This window comes from Scophthalmus maximus, chromosome 8 (genome assembly GCF_022379125.1).
Source record: "Scophthalmus maximus strain ysfricsl-2021 chromosome 8, ASM2237912v1, whole genome shotgun sequence".
In the NCBI taxonomy this organism is placed as follows: domain Eukaryota; kingdom Metazoa; phylum Chordata; class Actinopteri; order Pleuronectiformes; family Scophthalmidae; genus Scophthalmus; species Scophthalmus maximus.
The window spans coordinates 19309099-19325419 of record NC_061522.1 but is presented as its reverse complement, the minus strand read 5'-3'; the positions used below and the strand labels follow the sequence as shown (position 1 = coordinate 19325419).

Here is a 16321-nt window from a genome sequence, read left to right as displayed (position 1 = left end):
CTTAGTGATTTATCTGTAGTTGAGTGGCGTCACCTTAACTACCCAGCCAGGTTGGAGGGAGTCCATTATAGGCGGATAGGGAAAGACTTTAGTTAATTTGTTCTATAAATTGTGTTCCAATATATGAATGGATTGCGTATGAAGATAATTAAATTCCTACATACTTGATAAAATGTTCATGCTGACACCAGCACTTAAACGTTATAGCCATCCCGTCATTTTAGATCCGAAGTACAGAGTTAAAACATAATGTGTAATGAAGACAGATTGAAGGGAAATGTTTGTTTGTTTTTAATTTGTAATTTAACTATAAATTCTCATTTAAAAACCAGTATTCAAATAATGGCAGGATGTAATTAGCTGTAGCCTACGAGAAGACATAGAGTATGACTGATTTCATACTATACGATTAATCTGTCTCTTCTTCGCTGTACTCGTAATTGATATTAAGATATCGTCATCAAACTCTTAACACTTCCTGAAGTTGCTTAACATCAAAAGGCTTTCCCTTTCCAATGAAGGGAAGACTTTATATGAGAACATTCTGGAGGAAGTGTTGGGTGGAAGGCCTGGTGTGACTTGAATCAGCACAGTGGAGATAAACGCCACTGAACCGGCCACTGTTTAAAAAGAGAGGTGGGTGGAGAAGCCCAAACTGTACTCAAGTAAAAGTTTGTTGAAATAAGCAGAAGTGGAAATAGTTGGAGCATGAGCTTGTCTACTTAAAAGATGACTTGAGTAGCAAGTAACTAAGTGAAGATAAATACTGACTGACATCTTAAGCCAGAAGGTTCTAGGTTCTAATCCGTCGGCTGGTACAAAGACCAGGTCAACGGGAGACTCTAAGTTGCCAGTGGTACACTGATGTTATATATTGTCAAAATTCCAGCTTGTTCAACAAGATTATAGAAGTGGGGTTGCTGTCGAAGATGACTCCCAGGTTACGGATGTGCGGGGATGGAGACAGGGTTTGACCAGCGAGATCCACCTAAACAAAGCACAGCATATGCATAACCAAGTGTAATACACAATGGTGTGATACACATTTAGAGTTAGCATGATCCAACGTGAGGGGTTATGTCTCATGACTCATTTGGAGAATCACATAAGGACACGATGAGGTGACGTTTAATCCTGAATCGTGTATCAAAAACAGATGCGTTCACACACTTGAAATTGAAACACGATCCCTGGTATTCACATAGCGACAGGAAGCAGCAGTTTTGAGCATACCATACTGTGTGTGTGTGTGTGTGTGTGTGTGTGTGTGTGTGTGTGTGTGTGTGTGTGTGTGTGTGTGTGTGTGTGTGTGTGTGTGTGTGTGTGTGTGTGTGTGTGTGTGTAATCTTATTTGCATGAACACTACAGACACACTTGTTGCTCCCCGTCTGTGCAGTGTCCGCGCAGTCCTCTGATGTACTGACCTCAGAGCAGAGCTCGCTGACCTCTGTGCTCTGTTTGTTAATATTCAGTACTGGTGCTGTTTGAAAACCAAACACCGAGAGTGGGGAAGGAATAAGGAATGAGCGTCCAGCTGTTGCCTCGGCCGTTATTCTACTGCTAACAATCATGAGGGGTCGTGGCTGCAGTGGCAGAATATTCATGTACATGAATGCATGAAAGTAGCCCTAATGATGAATACAAGTAACCTGATTAATGTATCTTCATGTAACAGAATAGACGTAATGATTTGTTTTACAAGAAATACACACAAGTAAGAGTAAAAACCATGCTGCATTAAAACTGGTTTCACAAGTGGGCCTACAATTTAATTAAAAACAAGCTATAAATGTCATCACCAGCGCAAGATGACAGCGCCCAAGATATGTTGGCTTCGTTTTTGTTAAGTGGGAGGAAGTGGAGCCACGTCATACATCTTTATATAAAGGTATAAAGTGACTGGCAACCACCCACCTCCGTACGAGAATGAACAGAACTGAAGAAGTGTATTTGCAGCCGATCTGGATACATTCTGATGTTGCAGCAGGGCTCTACAGTATATCCCGTTGTACTTCACCCGGCTTCGAGCCAGGTCAGAGAATCCATAGTTCAGGTAAAAACAGCAGCCCAGGAACCCCATCCCGCCTTCAGGACAAACCACATCCTCTGTGCTGTGGATGTCAAAAGAGAAAAGAAAAATCATGCATGCAATTTACAACAGTCCTCTGGATTCCGTTGGACACAGTGAACTTTTCGTCTTAACGCAGCCCGTCTTTCTTTTCCTCCTCTCTACTGCCGCCCACTACCCCTATGTAGATTTGTTACAACGCAGAGAAAACAAACCTATACACAGTAAAACCTTTACACTTGTATAATTTTTATGGTGAAGAACAACTCTCCCTTTGGGCCAGGAACAAGGCTGTGTCGTGTTTCAAGCTTTGGAAAAGGCAGGTTCACAAATCTAAAACTAAATTGTGTGTGGGTGATGTACAATGTAACATGAAGAATGTCATAATTCTCTGAATTCATCTTCTCTGATATTGTAGCTTCACTTATCAACCTCCCTCAGAAGATTTTTAAGTCAACCAAGTGCAAAAACAAATCGACGTTCAGACTTTGGAGCTCTTCTCGCAGATGGAGGCAAAGCGGCCAGTGTTGCGCAGGGAATTGCTCCATGCCCGCTGTGACAGGAGAAGATTAGAAAAAGGCCGTTGCGGCAATGAAGCAGAGTTGTTATATAACTGTGCGGATATTAGATGCCCAAGCTCTCACAAGTGGCTCCGATTTGTCATTCTGTAAATGAAATCCATGTGCGAGATAAAATCATTCTCACAATGTCGCTATTGTTTTCTCCTCTCTACTGGCCGGGAGCCATTGGGCTACGCACCGCTGTGGTCTGTAAGAAAGGATTTATAGATGGTAGTGTTATGGTCCCAGCACAGTGCTATGTGTGTGTGTGTGTGTGTGTGTGTGTGTGTGTGTGTGTGTGTATATGTGTGTGTTTTTGTACCATAAGAATTGAGCAATAGGCAGCGGTTGCTGGTGTCTGGGGACTCGCTGCCCCAGCTGTTGTTGGAGAAGCAGGAACCATCAATCCACCAACCCTGGTCCTGGATCACTAATAATGAGAAAAGAAATTGAATGTACAAAGGGAAAACACTCAGTGTAAAGATTATCTTTATAAAATATATGTATGTATTTCTTGAACGGTTTGAACCAGCACTTACTTCCTGGTTTTAGGCCTCAGCCCTCTGTGGACATACATCTCTGTTTCCTGTGTCAGCAAATACACACACGTCACGGCCCAGTGAGCCGAATGGAGCCGGGAGCAAAGCGAAACCAACAGAACCAAGCGAGTTTCATTGCAGACGGAATGAACCCTGGGCTGTTGGTTTGTTTTTTTTAGTTTAGTTTTTTATGTGTCTCTTTCTGTTTTGGGTGAAACGCAGCAGGAGTTCTAAATGGAGGCAACAGAAACATGATCTGCAGAAAACAACACGCAATAAGCCTAAGCTTGCTCGCTCGCTGTCTCTCTCTCTATCTTTCTATGGTGCTTACATCAACACGGGAAATGAAATGCAAAAAATAAGATCATTCATGTCTCGAACAACACGTCTCAGAACCTCGTGATATATTCCTGAGATTTCTTCAACGATTCCAAATTTCCTCTCCTGATTGTCTGTAAAATCTCCGGCCCTTTCGTGGTGCTGCAGGTTGCAGCCACCGTGATGAGTGACATTAAGTCATGTCCTGGTTCGTACTTGTAGGTGGAAACCACCCAGCCAGGCCTCTTGATTGCCACTTTTGTGGCACAGTTTGACAGGCGGAGGGGGAAAAGGACAGAGGGACAAAGGGGGACATTTCAAAGTCTCACTCTTTAAATTGCCTGTTGTTTAAGTCGTTTGTACGGACCTGCAAAGAAGTGAAATGTATAAAAGTATTGAGAAAAAAGCTTTGTTGGTAATGATGCATTGGTATATGATTTATACACTCCGCTGCAAATTAAAACAGTTACTGAACAAATAGGCTCATAAAATATATATAAAGAATGCTTTTCATTCTTCTGGATGTGATTAACTTTCTAATTAAGAAAGATGTAAAAAACTAAAATATGCAAACTTTGACTTGTTGTTCACTATGAATTGTCCTATTTCCGCTCAACGTCATGAGATATGTCCAAGTAATGTGCTGATAACTTATTTTACTGTTTATATCTATTATATATATTATTTAAAAAAATAAGGAATACTTTGACGTTCTATTTCAAATCTATGAGACTGGAAGTCATCATTTTTGGCTCACTAATCTAAAGTTAAACGACTGCAAGTCATCGTTTTGTCTCAAAACTAACGAGATGGTATTTTAGAAACGACTTGGTATTAAAACATTTTCATCTTTCATCCATTTTTCAAGTGTATTTTAGCATTTCAATCTAAGCAGTTCCTATGCTTTCATCCGTGTATTCACTTTTCCTGACAGAACTTGGCAATGAAATGTGGTTCTATTTACTCACTATGCCATTGTGTGTGTGTGTGTGTGTGTGTGTGTGTGTGTGTGTGTGTGTGTGTGTGTGTGTGTGTGTGTGTGTGTGTGTGTGTAAAATCAACCACATTACTAAATAGCGAGGCACTGATCTAACACTGAGGTTAGATTATATAAAGTTGATGATGTACAATATGTGCAGCCTTTGTCTTGGAGGAAATCAATGCCGATGAACAGACCAGTAAATTTACATATTATTTAGAGAGGTGGAACCTTAGTTTTCTGTGGAGTGTGTTGGTGCTGCAGTCTTACGTCAGTGTTTACCTGAGCCTGAGGCCGGGTCATGCACTCATTCACAAAGTAGTAGCAACGTCCATGGAACAATTTCCATCCATCGGGACACATCATCTGGCTGCGTGAGGGATTAGTGTATGCAGCAGCGGTTGGTAGGTGTAGAGTCTGGTGCAGAGTACGGTGTGTTTGGAACCGAGGTCAGTGTGTGAAGTGTGAGATTGTGAAGCGGTGTCACTGTATCTGTCGTGATGACTGCGGGCATAACGGTGACGGCCTCAACAGAAGGAGGCGCCGTGAAGAAAAAAGGGTTCCAAAGTTGTTCTAAATTGTTGGAGAATAATTCTCCTCCACAAATCAATATGATTTTTGCTAGCTAGATGAGTACATGCAATATGAACACATTAACTAACCTGAGGGAGAGGAGCAGGGACCCAGCCCCATGCACATGTCAGAGCTACCGAACACAAAATTCTTTGCTGTTTGTTCCATAGTGAACAAACAGCGGAACTTGTGGAACGCAGAGCAGCGTCTCCCTCGTGTTGTGACTGACTGCTGTTCTACATTTCCATCATATAAAAAGCGAGTGTGCAAACACTGAAAAACAGATCATGAAGTTGGGACTTACCCTACTGACTTGCAGTAGACTTTGCATTAATGTGACAGCAGTCCGTTTGGATTTGTGCAGTGTTTCAAGTGTTATGGAAATGGAACTGGATCCAGATCCAATCTAGTGAGATTATGTTAAACTGAATCGTGAGGCCTGAGACCATGCTGTCTGTCACGTAACATTGAAATATCTATTTGAACTAAAAGTTTTAGGAGCCGGCGTTCCATTGTGGTATTTTGGCGACGAGAGCATGGTGCACAGATAGGACGGGGCGTTATTTCAAATGAGGCGGCAGGAAAGATAGTTGTTGGTATTTCGGTGGAAAATTGGCCATGACTTTGCACTGAGAATAGAGGACTTAGACCCACATCCTTTGATTTATGAACCTATAATTGCTTCAAAGTGATGAATGAAACGACTCGGAAGTTGAAAAACTCGGTTCGATTAACAGCCGACCAATACCTGACTCCTAAGACAGGCCTGGCCCACTCATAAATTCTCTGCATATTTGAAAGATATGGAACATATCTGTTCGTACGCAACAATTCCTTCATGAGGCCCAATGTTAGAGAGCTGTGACTGTGGCTCAGGAAAGCACCTCCAGCTGCACAAGGGGAGTGATAAGCACAGTTGTCCAATGGTCTAATCGGTCCCCTGCTTAAATGTGGCAGCTTGAGTGGACAAGAGAGGAAGCTGATGACAAGCGTGTGTGTGACAGAAGCCGGGGTTTGTGTTGGTATTTTTGACGATAAAAATTGTTACCGGCGATCGGCTGTCATCTGGTGTGTGTTGGGAGACCCAAGGACATTTTTTCCCCAGTGACGTTGTGTAAAAAAAGTGAGTCATGATGAAACTGTGGGGCCACAAATCTAGGATATATAGTGTATGTACTAGGCTATAGTAAATACATTGTGCGCAGGTCATGACTCATCGTTCCAATGCTTTTCATACATTGTGACAAGGTGCTAGTGAGATTTTTTTCAAAATCTGTTTTTAGGCACTAATGGGCCCTGGCGAATGAACGCACTCCACTGAGTGCCAATCAAGTTTTCTTTGGATTTGGAAAAGTGTTCATCCATCCACTTAATAATTCTTTCAACTTAACTGAAACCAGAGAATTCCAAACCTTACACAAATAAACGTCTCAAAGCAATAATTCCGCAATAAATTCATTTTTATTCTTAAACATCTGTCAGAAAATAATACATGACAAAAAAGAAAGAGAAATAATCTGAAAAACATTCTTTCAATTAAATATTTTAGATTGTTTATAATCCTTTTCATACAAAACTGAACACAATTAACACTTGTTCCTGCTGTACATTAAATGATAAGTGTGCCAACATTGTTAGAGATTGTGGGGGCTGTGTTCTTGTGAGCCTTACAAATACCTTGTTCACAAAGAACATGTGCCAGTCCTTTTTCTAAAACACCAAGAACTAGAGCACTAAAAGGGGAATCTTTCTTTTGGAGACCCAAAGAGTTCAACATTAAAAAAATATAATCAAACGATCATATTAACAAATACAGACATTTTGTTTATCCATATTAGCCATCTTATTATGAAATGTTATTTCCGTCATGACAATGCCAACGTGATGATGTTTGGCAGGTTGTATTTACCACATTCAACAGCCTCCTTTAGCCTGTAAGGATGAAAACATGATTACAAATCAAGCGAGGCTGATGGGAATGGTCATTAGTTTTGTAGGTATTTGGTTAGAAACCAAACTACCGGACCAATTCATATTTTGACTTATGATGTAAAGTCAACAAAAAGTTGTTGCATTTCATCTCGAGGGAAACTTACGTCTGCACCAACTTTCACATCGATTAGTGTGATAGTAGTTAAGATGTTTTACGTCTGGGCCCGATCGGTGGACCGGATGACCACTAACAGACCAATTGACTAAGATGCTGCTTGTGCAGTCATGACTTTATGGAATTCTTTTCAATATTTACAAGGTTGTATTACATATTCTATCTGCATTTATTCATATGATTATCTATTTCATTGTGTTACTCTCATACATCATTTTAGGACATATATTATTATATCTATACAATTCCAATGATAGTTTACACCTTGTAAAATGTTTTTGTTTTTTTAACTCTACATAAAGATGATGATGGACGGGAAACAAAATGGAAGATTTAGCCAACAAATGAATGCACGTTCCCTACTTCTGCTGTCATTCATGTGAACTTGTGGACTGTTCACACGACCACCACATGATTTTTTCTCCATATTTACAACACACAATACTTGTCTGTCTGTTTCCATTATCTTTAATTTTCAATGTGTCACTGCACTGTGTAGTACAGCCATTATTTTGCCATTCAAAATGTCTCTTATCCTAAATTAATTTGCAACATTTACACTTCGTAAGGCTCTGCTGCCTGGAGGAGCTGCCTGTGTTTATCGTTCCTTAATATTCATGCAAGTGCTTTTTTGTTGTAAATAATACACGATATAGTGCCATGCACCAGGATTTGGTTAGAATTTTTCACCAAGTCACTAATAAAAAATAAAAATGAAATTGCTGAAAGACTTTTGGCATCAAATGAACCTTGTAACCTTTCAGCGATCCATCCAAGCTCTTAATAAGTGTTTGACTTGGTCCGGCAATGACAATCAAAAACTTTTAACTATCTAGGATTTTATATTTTATGAAATAGTATTTGACCTATGTTTCATGTGTAAAAATATGTTTGTTCTGTAACCCAAAATACTTTCCTTTTATTTTACAAATGTGTTTTCTGATAGCACCACTTTAACAGCATTGACTGTACATGGATGTCCTGCATGTGTTTATATGACCCTCCTTATTGATCCATATGAATAAATACAGCGTGTCCTATGCTTGTCTATATTATGATTGGTCCATTTTTACAATATGAGGATAGCGAGCTTGAAAGACTTTGGCAGGAGACATGAAGAGATGTGAAGTGGGAAACACTGAAAAAGTGTCCATACAAAGTGTCCTAACAAAAAATCACAAATATATTATCTCATGTGCAATGTAGCATTCATTCAGTAGTTTTTCATGATACAGTCCCACGCCGGCACATGACATATGAGCTAAAGTAGAAAATGTAGACAACCTGACAGCTGAAGGTCATTTTCACATTTTTATAATGGAAAAGAATCAGGAGTCTAATCAAAAGATCTTTCATCAGCTTTCTAATTAAAACGTCAGCCTGTGGTGGGAGAGCTCTTATCACAAACTCTGATAAACTAATTAAAAACTAATGAACTAATCAAACCAAAAATTACTAGCATGTACAGTACATACAAGATTAATGCGCCTAGTAGTCAGTCCACCTGACCTTAACTGCTTGTAATGCATTCAGGGAAGTTGGTGAATAAAATTGTCCCATTTCTGGATTTTTGTAAAGTGGTATTTTAACACAGGTTACTCTTTTCCATATGTTCATGCCACAGTGTAACAGAACTACAAGTGCAGCTGTACACAAAGTGATCCTCTGAGAACAGTGATCAAACCGAGTTTCTTTAGACAGGTTTGACAAAGTGAACGCAAGAACAATTCATGTGGGTCCAGTGAAATCTGTGTGAAGTGATCTACCTTTAGAAGAGTCAACATGACAGACAAGAAGAGCTGGACAGTAAGCCCCCCAAGTCGTGCTGTATCTGTTTTCATTTTCTAAGATGAATATGACGCAGTGGGAAAAAAAGACACCTCTAAGTTAAACCACTTTGAAAAAGCATTATACCAGAAGAAAACCCACACCCTTCAGCTTTGAGCATCAACTCTTGTAATACGCTAGAACACCTTATTCTGACCAAAGGCTTGCAGCACAGGCCAGCTATTTCCTCCTCATCTCCGATGTGCCTTCTGCTTCTTGTTCCTCGCCGGGGTCCTGATCGGCTGACTGGCGGCTCCGTTTTCCAGCGCCACAGACACCGGAGCTGCTGGCGGAGAGGTGGGGGAGAAGACGTCCGGCTCTCTGTCAATGCTGGTCTTGAAGGGCCCGGCGGAAGAGAATTTCAGGGGACTGAGAGAAGAATAGATTAGATAAGAAATCTTTACTGTCCACTTGCCTCGGGTCACAAGCCGACAACACAGCTCAGCAGCCCATTGGTCAATCTGAATGATTGACGGACAGTCTCCAAACCCCTGTCAACAACACCATACGCTAACTTTGAGGGGGCGAACACACTGAGGAATTTGATAGGTCAAAGCCATTTCACATTAGAATCCCTCTTCCGAAGTCAAACAGTGCTGCAACACGCCGTATATCAGCTCAAAATGACGAGTAGCATTTGTACTAGCTAGCGGAATTGAATTTATAGATCAGAGCTGTTATCATGACAAAACATCAAAGGTAAGATATAATTTCTGTATGTCGCTCTTTGATAAACTTTTGTTTCCCCACTCTTTTTATGATAACAGTGATAAGAAACACACCGTTGGAATCTGGAGTTTCGGCTTTGCTATGATATGTAACTTGTGATGTTAGCATTAAATATCACAACCGTCTTATGTTGACATACTGGACATGTACAGTTATTGTGTTATGCTGATTTAGTTGCTTGGTGTTTGAAGAGTGTTTCGTTGAGGGGAAAATGGTTGATAATGGCATGTAGCAGAGTTTCTCCCCGTTCTGTGCATATGCTGTATAGCTATATTGTTTAATGTTTAGCATAATTACATGTGATTTATTTGAGCTTTGTCGGAACCAAAAACACGTTGGATTAGAAAGTGATATGTTGTTCAGCCCAGTGACAAATTAGAAATGTTGTTGTGATGTGGCTTAATAGACTTGATGTGATGTTTCTTGCAATACCTGATGGGTGTGCGCGGGCTGCTGTTGTGTCGGCGTACAGGTCGAGTTCTGGGTTCGAACGAGAAGCCTTCTTTCAGACTCTCTAGGACCGATGGAGCCACATAGGTGAAACCCTGATGGGACATGATCACAGATACAAGAGTTGATTTTTTTTTTTTTTATTAGAGCAGTTATGGTTTCTAGAGCCTAAGTATCAAGTTTGAAAACAAAACAACAGTCTGATTGGTAAGAGTGTCTCACAGCAAAGGCAAGCTCTGCACTGTGGCTGAGCGAGGTGTCGTCTGGACTGTCCACTGGTGTCTGTCTGGTGAACCTGGTGTCAAACTGGCTCACGTCTTCATCTGAGTGCTACGAAGCCAAACAGACGGAGAAAGCTCTTCATTCAAAGACCTTACCAAGTTGCACGTAGATAGTGATAATGGTGTACAGTGAGAGGTCAGGGAATATAGAATAGATGTACAAAAGTTTGTAGGTGAGAAACAATTTGCTGACTAGCAAGCATGACATTAACTTCAGCTGTTTGACAACATAATGGGAACAAACTGACAACTGGTGACTTACCAGCTGTGGCTTGTATGGCGGCTCCACTCCCTTGTTCAGCAGTTCATCCCAGTTAATGTGCCTGAAGAACAGATGTTTCTGCAAGAGGAACAAAGGGCTTGTTTTTGTTCTTTTTCTTCATGTTTGAATATGTTTTAAAACTATTTGATAAACATCTGCACATTTATTAGAAATTCTGTATCGATTCTGTATTCATAATGTGGTCAGATCAGTGTCACAGTCAGCATTTTTTCACTTTTCAGCATTTTTCATGCTAAATGCACATAAAGCATATCTTATGCACTAAGGTGTTTTTTAAATATTTATTGATACTAAATCACAGCATCACCAGAGATTTATATACCTCAACTTTCTAGTGTGCAGTACTTCACCCAGGGAGATTTTTTTTAATGATCATATTTTCAGCCCTGGGTGCCTTCATACACGGATATTTTAGCTAAAAACAGTCAAAGGGATGCTATGCTAAAACCTATGACAGTAACTTACCTGGATATCAGCACAGTCAGCTGCACTGGAGCCAAGTCTCTGGGATGGATTCTTTTTCAACAGCTGAAACAAAACAAAAAAGATAGAATAGTGAATGTCACTATGAAGATTGATGATTTTCTTCTACAGTCTTTGAAATAAATTTAGAAATAATCACTTTTTTTGTATTCTGAGAATAAATCTGTTTTCATATTATTATAATGACCATTCACGAGAAGATCATTTAATGAAATTAATAGAGAGGGACAGATGGACTATTTTCATTAGATTACAACATAATGACTGGTGACAGATTAAGTGTGTGTGTGTGTCACAGACCTTCTTGATGAGGTCCCTGGCATCAATGGTCAGGTACGGGGGCAGATTGAGTTTGCACTTCAGGATCCTATCGATGGTCTTCTTCCTGTTTTCAGCTGTGAATGGAGGCTGGGGGGAAACCAGAGGAGTTAGTCACTCAGTGGTCAGTAGATGAGTTCAAAACGGCTGGTCACTCTAGCCTGTAAACAAAGATCCATCACCGTAGCTACACTCAGCATCACTGATGGTAATGCATTACTCAACATTTTTCAGTAATATTGTTGGCAACAGCAAAATGATGCTATTGTTATCAGTTCAAATCAAGTTCACTTCATTTATCAGCCAAGTCACGTGTTCTCCTCATAGACTACTGCACAACCATGAGAACCAAACACTTCGTTTTTGAAGAGATCAGTAAGTCTATAAGAATTTATTTGAGTTATCTGAAAAATTGGAGACCTCAGGCTCCCACATCCATTTCATCATACTAAGAGGAACATACAGGGATGATCTGGGCCTCCTTGCCAGACACCTTGCCTCAGAGGTAGATTGGACATGAGTACAAAGTTTCAATTCCACCACTTATCAGATTAATAGGTAGAACACTGAAAATCACTGAAACCCACAGTTCTTGCTTACCGATCCGGTCATCATGTCGTACATCAGGGCGCCCAGGCTCCACCAGTCTACTGCTCTGTTGTGACCCGACCTGGTCAGGATCTCTGGAGCCCTGGAAGAGAACGCGACACACAGAGAAGGGAGACATACACAACGCACAAAATTTACAACTTGCATTACGACCTAATGTTCACAAGTTTTTTTCTCAAGTGAAATTACAACCCGCTATATATTATAAAAAGAATTACAGCACTGACAACATCACAGCAAATGTTTTCATAGTACGGTCGATGGCAGGGTAAAAATCAGCGTCCAGTTTAACATGTGATCACATAGATGCTGATATGCTTGAGAGTGAACCACTGGGTGTATCTGTGAGAGAGAGAGTAAAATGTTACCCACATGTATTCTATGGTGCCACAAAAGGTGTGTGTGACCGCTCCATCGTGGATCGATTCCTTACAGAGGCCGAAGTCGGTTAACTTGATGTGTCCTTTAAACAGAGAAAGAAAATGTTGAAATAACAGCCACAGTTTAGGTTCAAGGTAGAGCTTCTGCAACAGTTAATCGATTAGTTATCGACTAATGAATGAATCGCCGACTATTTTGATAATCGATTCCTATAGTTTTCATGAAAACAAAGAGTCAAAATTCTCTGATTTCAGCTTCTTGAATGTGAATATGTTCTGGTCTCTGCTCCTCTATGACTAAATATATTTTGTGTGTGGACAAAACATAACATCATCCTGAGGTTTGGGAAACACTATCGACATTTTTTCACCATTTTAAGGAACAAACAACTAATCGATGAATGAAAATAATCGTTAGTTGGAACACTATTTTAAGGCTAAATTTTTATCAGAGGTAAGAGAAAATGACACTTTAATAATGTTTCAACTTTGCTGCAAATTAATGGACGGGAAATGACACATAGTGCTCATGTATTTTAGGGCACTTAAGGCTTTTTTTGTCAAACTGAAGCATTACATTTTTATTTTTAAGGAGAAAAAGGCCCAATCCTATTTCCATAACTTTAGGGTTAGGGGTTAGCTATGTTTTAATTTTAACATTTAAGGTTAAGTTTGAATTATTTTTCTTCATTGCCTACCATAAAAAGCATTACATTATAAAAGTATCATTTATCAGATGTTTCACCAGTGATTAAGTGGATCTGTTTGTGTTTAAAAAAACAAAACAGTAACAGACTAAAAATGTATTATGAATCATTTCAGCACCTGCACTCAGGTGGTCTGATGATTGGTCTGATTAGTTTTGGGAGTGTAATTCATCATAATACATAGAGGTATTTCCTAGACAAACAAATGGTGCATTACCTTGGTGATTAAGCATGATGTTCTCAGGTTTCAGATCTCTGTAAATAATCCCGTTCGAATGGAGGTGACCAAGGGCCAATATGATCTCTCCTAGATAGAAACTACAAACACACACACAAAAACAATACATGTAATAATTTCCAATGAAACAACAGCATGACCAAACTTAAGCTGTACAAACTGAAAATTACAACTTGTGTGCAAATACTAAGCTGAGAAGAACACACGCTTACCAAGCAGTGTCCTCCATGAAGATGCCTTCCTTCTCCAGCTGCATGAACAGCTCCCCCCCTGGTGATACACATTACACATAGGTTAGTGCCATCCATCCATTCCCCCGTACCTCCATTCACATCCATCAGTCTATCCCTCGGGGCCTCCGTCTTACCACTCAGACACTCGAGGATGAGGTAGAGTTTTCCTCCAGTCTGGAAGGCGTAGAGCAGATCCACGAGGAACGGGTGTCTCACCGTTTCCAGGATCTCCCGCTCTGCTCGTGTGTGGGCCGTGTCTTTAGCATTGCACACGATCTTAGCCTTGAGGCAAACGGATTGAGGAGAGGGGAGGAAATGAGAAGCAGATAATGGACAGAGGGGGAAATAAAAGGAAAAAACATGAGAAAGAGGAATGGTGGAACAGCTACACATAATGCATGTCCTTTGATTTGTGTCTCAGGAGAAGCTGTGAACTGTGTTTAAAAAAATATATGTACCTTTCTCAGGACCTTCATGGCAAATATCTTCCCCATCTGGGCTCCTTGAACCTTCCTCACCTGGAAAACCTTTACGAAGACAATTTCGAAAATAAAAAAATCATACAAAAGAAAGACAGAAGTGTGTCGTTAAAAAGTAACTAAGACTAGGACTGCGCCGAGAGGGATATTTTATGCAGTGCAAGATTTATTTTTATTAATCACTTAATCCTTAATGAGTCACTTATCAGTTCCAGGCTTCTCAAATGCCAAGATTTCCAGCTTTTCTCTGTTTTATATGAGTGTTAACGGATTATATCTCTGAGACAATCAGTTATTGTCATGGCATTATGTCTATAGTTCCGTAGGCAGGAGTAAACTGCAGTAGCAGGTGTATCTCCTGCCCAGGGAAGTATAAATATGGGCTATTCCACAGATCAGCAATAACACACGCAATAACACACGCAATAACACACACACACACACAATAACACACACACACACACACACACACACACACACACACACACACACACACACACACACACACACACACACACACACACACACACACACACACACACACACACACACACACACACACACACACACACACACACACACACACACACACACACACACCTTGCCGTAGGCTCCCTTTCCCAGAACTGTAAGAAGCTCAAAGCAGTCGGGTCCGACTCGCTCACTGTCTCGGTTCACACTCTCGCTGGTCAGCTCCACCTCCTCCGTCTGAACACTGGGACGAAGGTTGAGGATGACACAGAAACGCTGAGGTTAAGGTGTAAATGTGTGTACTGTGTCTGTATACTATGTATATCTCCAAGACTTGATGGTGACAACAAATTCAACTCACTTGTCTGGTTCGGTCGCAGTGAAGACACAGACATCATCCTACAGATGAGGAGCAACGATGGTGTTATACAATAGTAACAGGGAAGACATTAAAATGTGTTTTTTGAGAAAAAAAAAAACAAGTTTAACGCCACCATTTCTAAAGTTCAATGAGTATTTGTTATCCGTGTGATGTACATTTAGTCCCGTCTTTGATCGTGGAATACAGACCTCCGCGTCGCTGACGTCCTCCGTCTCCAAGTCTATGTCGAACACTCCTGCCATCCTGAAACAGAGACTGTGCACTCAAACGATCTGCCGTGTTTGTCCTTTGTCCACAGGCTCATTGACACTTTCACCTCGATGAGGAATGTAGTATGGGCCTAACACTGAAAAACACAATTTAGTTTTAGTCTTGTGAACAGAGCTGTGACACTGCAGCAACACGTGTCTGCCCTCAGTCCTGCTTCGTTCGCCTTCAACAGCCATCATGTGCGATGTCAAGACATGTTTGCGACCGTTGATTGGTTTTCTGCGCATAAAGAGCATCACTGGATTGACAAGTGTTTTGCTTTTCGGAAGAGCAGCGTTTGGTAAACAGTGGGAGCAGCTGATGCTGCGGGTGAGTCACAGCTCGTGGGACTTTGGCCCACTCGAACCGTGGCGCTAGCCGAGCCTGCGCCCCCGGAAGGCAGTTGGAAAGAGCAAAAACACGGCGCCAGCTCCATCAGGGACCTCGAAAGCAACTCTCGACGACCGCGCCTGAGGCCGTCTCTGCGAAAATACGACGCCAAGGGCTGTTACCGACGTAAGAAACGCAGCGCTGGCGCGAGTTGCTCGCGTTAGCATGCTAGTGAGTCAGTCGGCTGGCCACCATAACAACATGTGAGGGGACCAGCCCGGCAAATGTTTTGGTTTTAATAAAAAAAAAAAAAGAGCCGATTGGTCGCGCAACTTAACAGGTTCATCACTTCTTTTACTGACCAAATCTCACACCGCGTGCACGCGGCGAGCTTTTCATTAAAACGTCAGCCACCAGCGCCGACAGTCGGTTTGACAGGTGGCGAGCTACAACACATGCTAACGCTAGCCGACGGTTCACCTGCTGGCGCTTCCGTGCGGCGGGCGCCTCCGTCTCTGCCCCGCGGTCCTGGTGGTTTCGCGAGAGCGACGCTGTTTCCCTACGCGCCGGCAGCTGCGGCAGTCATCGCTCGTGTTGTGGTCCACTTAAACGTGTGCCGACACAATGCGGCGTCCGGGTCCCGTCGTCATGCTCCTGTAAGCGCAGCGTGAACTGTCCGGGCTGTTGTTGTCACTGGGTTCACCTTTCACCTCCTACGTCATCAGTCT

The 16321-nt window shown here is 41.4% G+C and overlaps 1 protein-coding gene and 1 long non-coding RNA gene across 4 annotated transcripts; both read right to left on the bottom strand.

Moving 5' to 3' along the window:
• Positions 1-307: 307 nt before the first annotated feature.
• LOC118312657 lies at positions 308-3228 on the bottom strand. 2 transcript variants are annotated; one of them, XR_004794268.2, is made up of 4 exons: positions 3168-3228; positions 2951-3058; positions 1915-2111; positions 308-988 (listed from the first exon to the last, which is right to left on the bottom strand). It is a non-coding gene; the product is annotated as an uncharacterized LOC118312657 (long non-coding RNA). The 2 variants fall into 2 exon arrangements; XR_004794267.2 differs by lacking the exon at positions 308-988 and having other exon boundaries at positions 1392-2111.
• Positions 3229-6479: 3251 nt separating this feature from the next.
• Positions 6480-16312, bottom strand: LOC118311972 (ribosomal protein S6 kinase beta-2). 2 transcript variants are annotated; one of them, XM_035636159.2, is made up of 16 exons: positions 16074-16312; positions 15203-15360; positions 14994-15031; positions 14762-14876; positions 14141-14209; positions 13817-13964; positions 13662-13719; positions 13429-13529; positions 12497-12587; positions 12116-12206; positions 11498-11605; positions 11180-11242; positions 10694-10771; positions 10373-10480; positions 10133-10245; positions 6480-9340 (listed from the first exon to the last, which is right to left on the bottom strand). In XM_035636159.2, exons 2-16 carry the CDS (start codon positions 15254-15256, stop codon positions 9163-9165), a joined length of 1413 nt encoding a protein of 470 aa, XP_035492052.1. In that variant the 5' UTR covers positions 15257-15360; positions 16074-16312; the 3' UTR covers positions 6480-9162. The 2 variants fall into 2 exon arrangements, with proteins under 2 accessions (XP_035492052.1, XP_035492051.1); XM_035636158.2 differs by having other exon boundaries at positions 15203-15257.
• Positions 16313-16321: the final 9 nt, after the last annotated feature.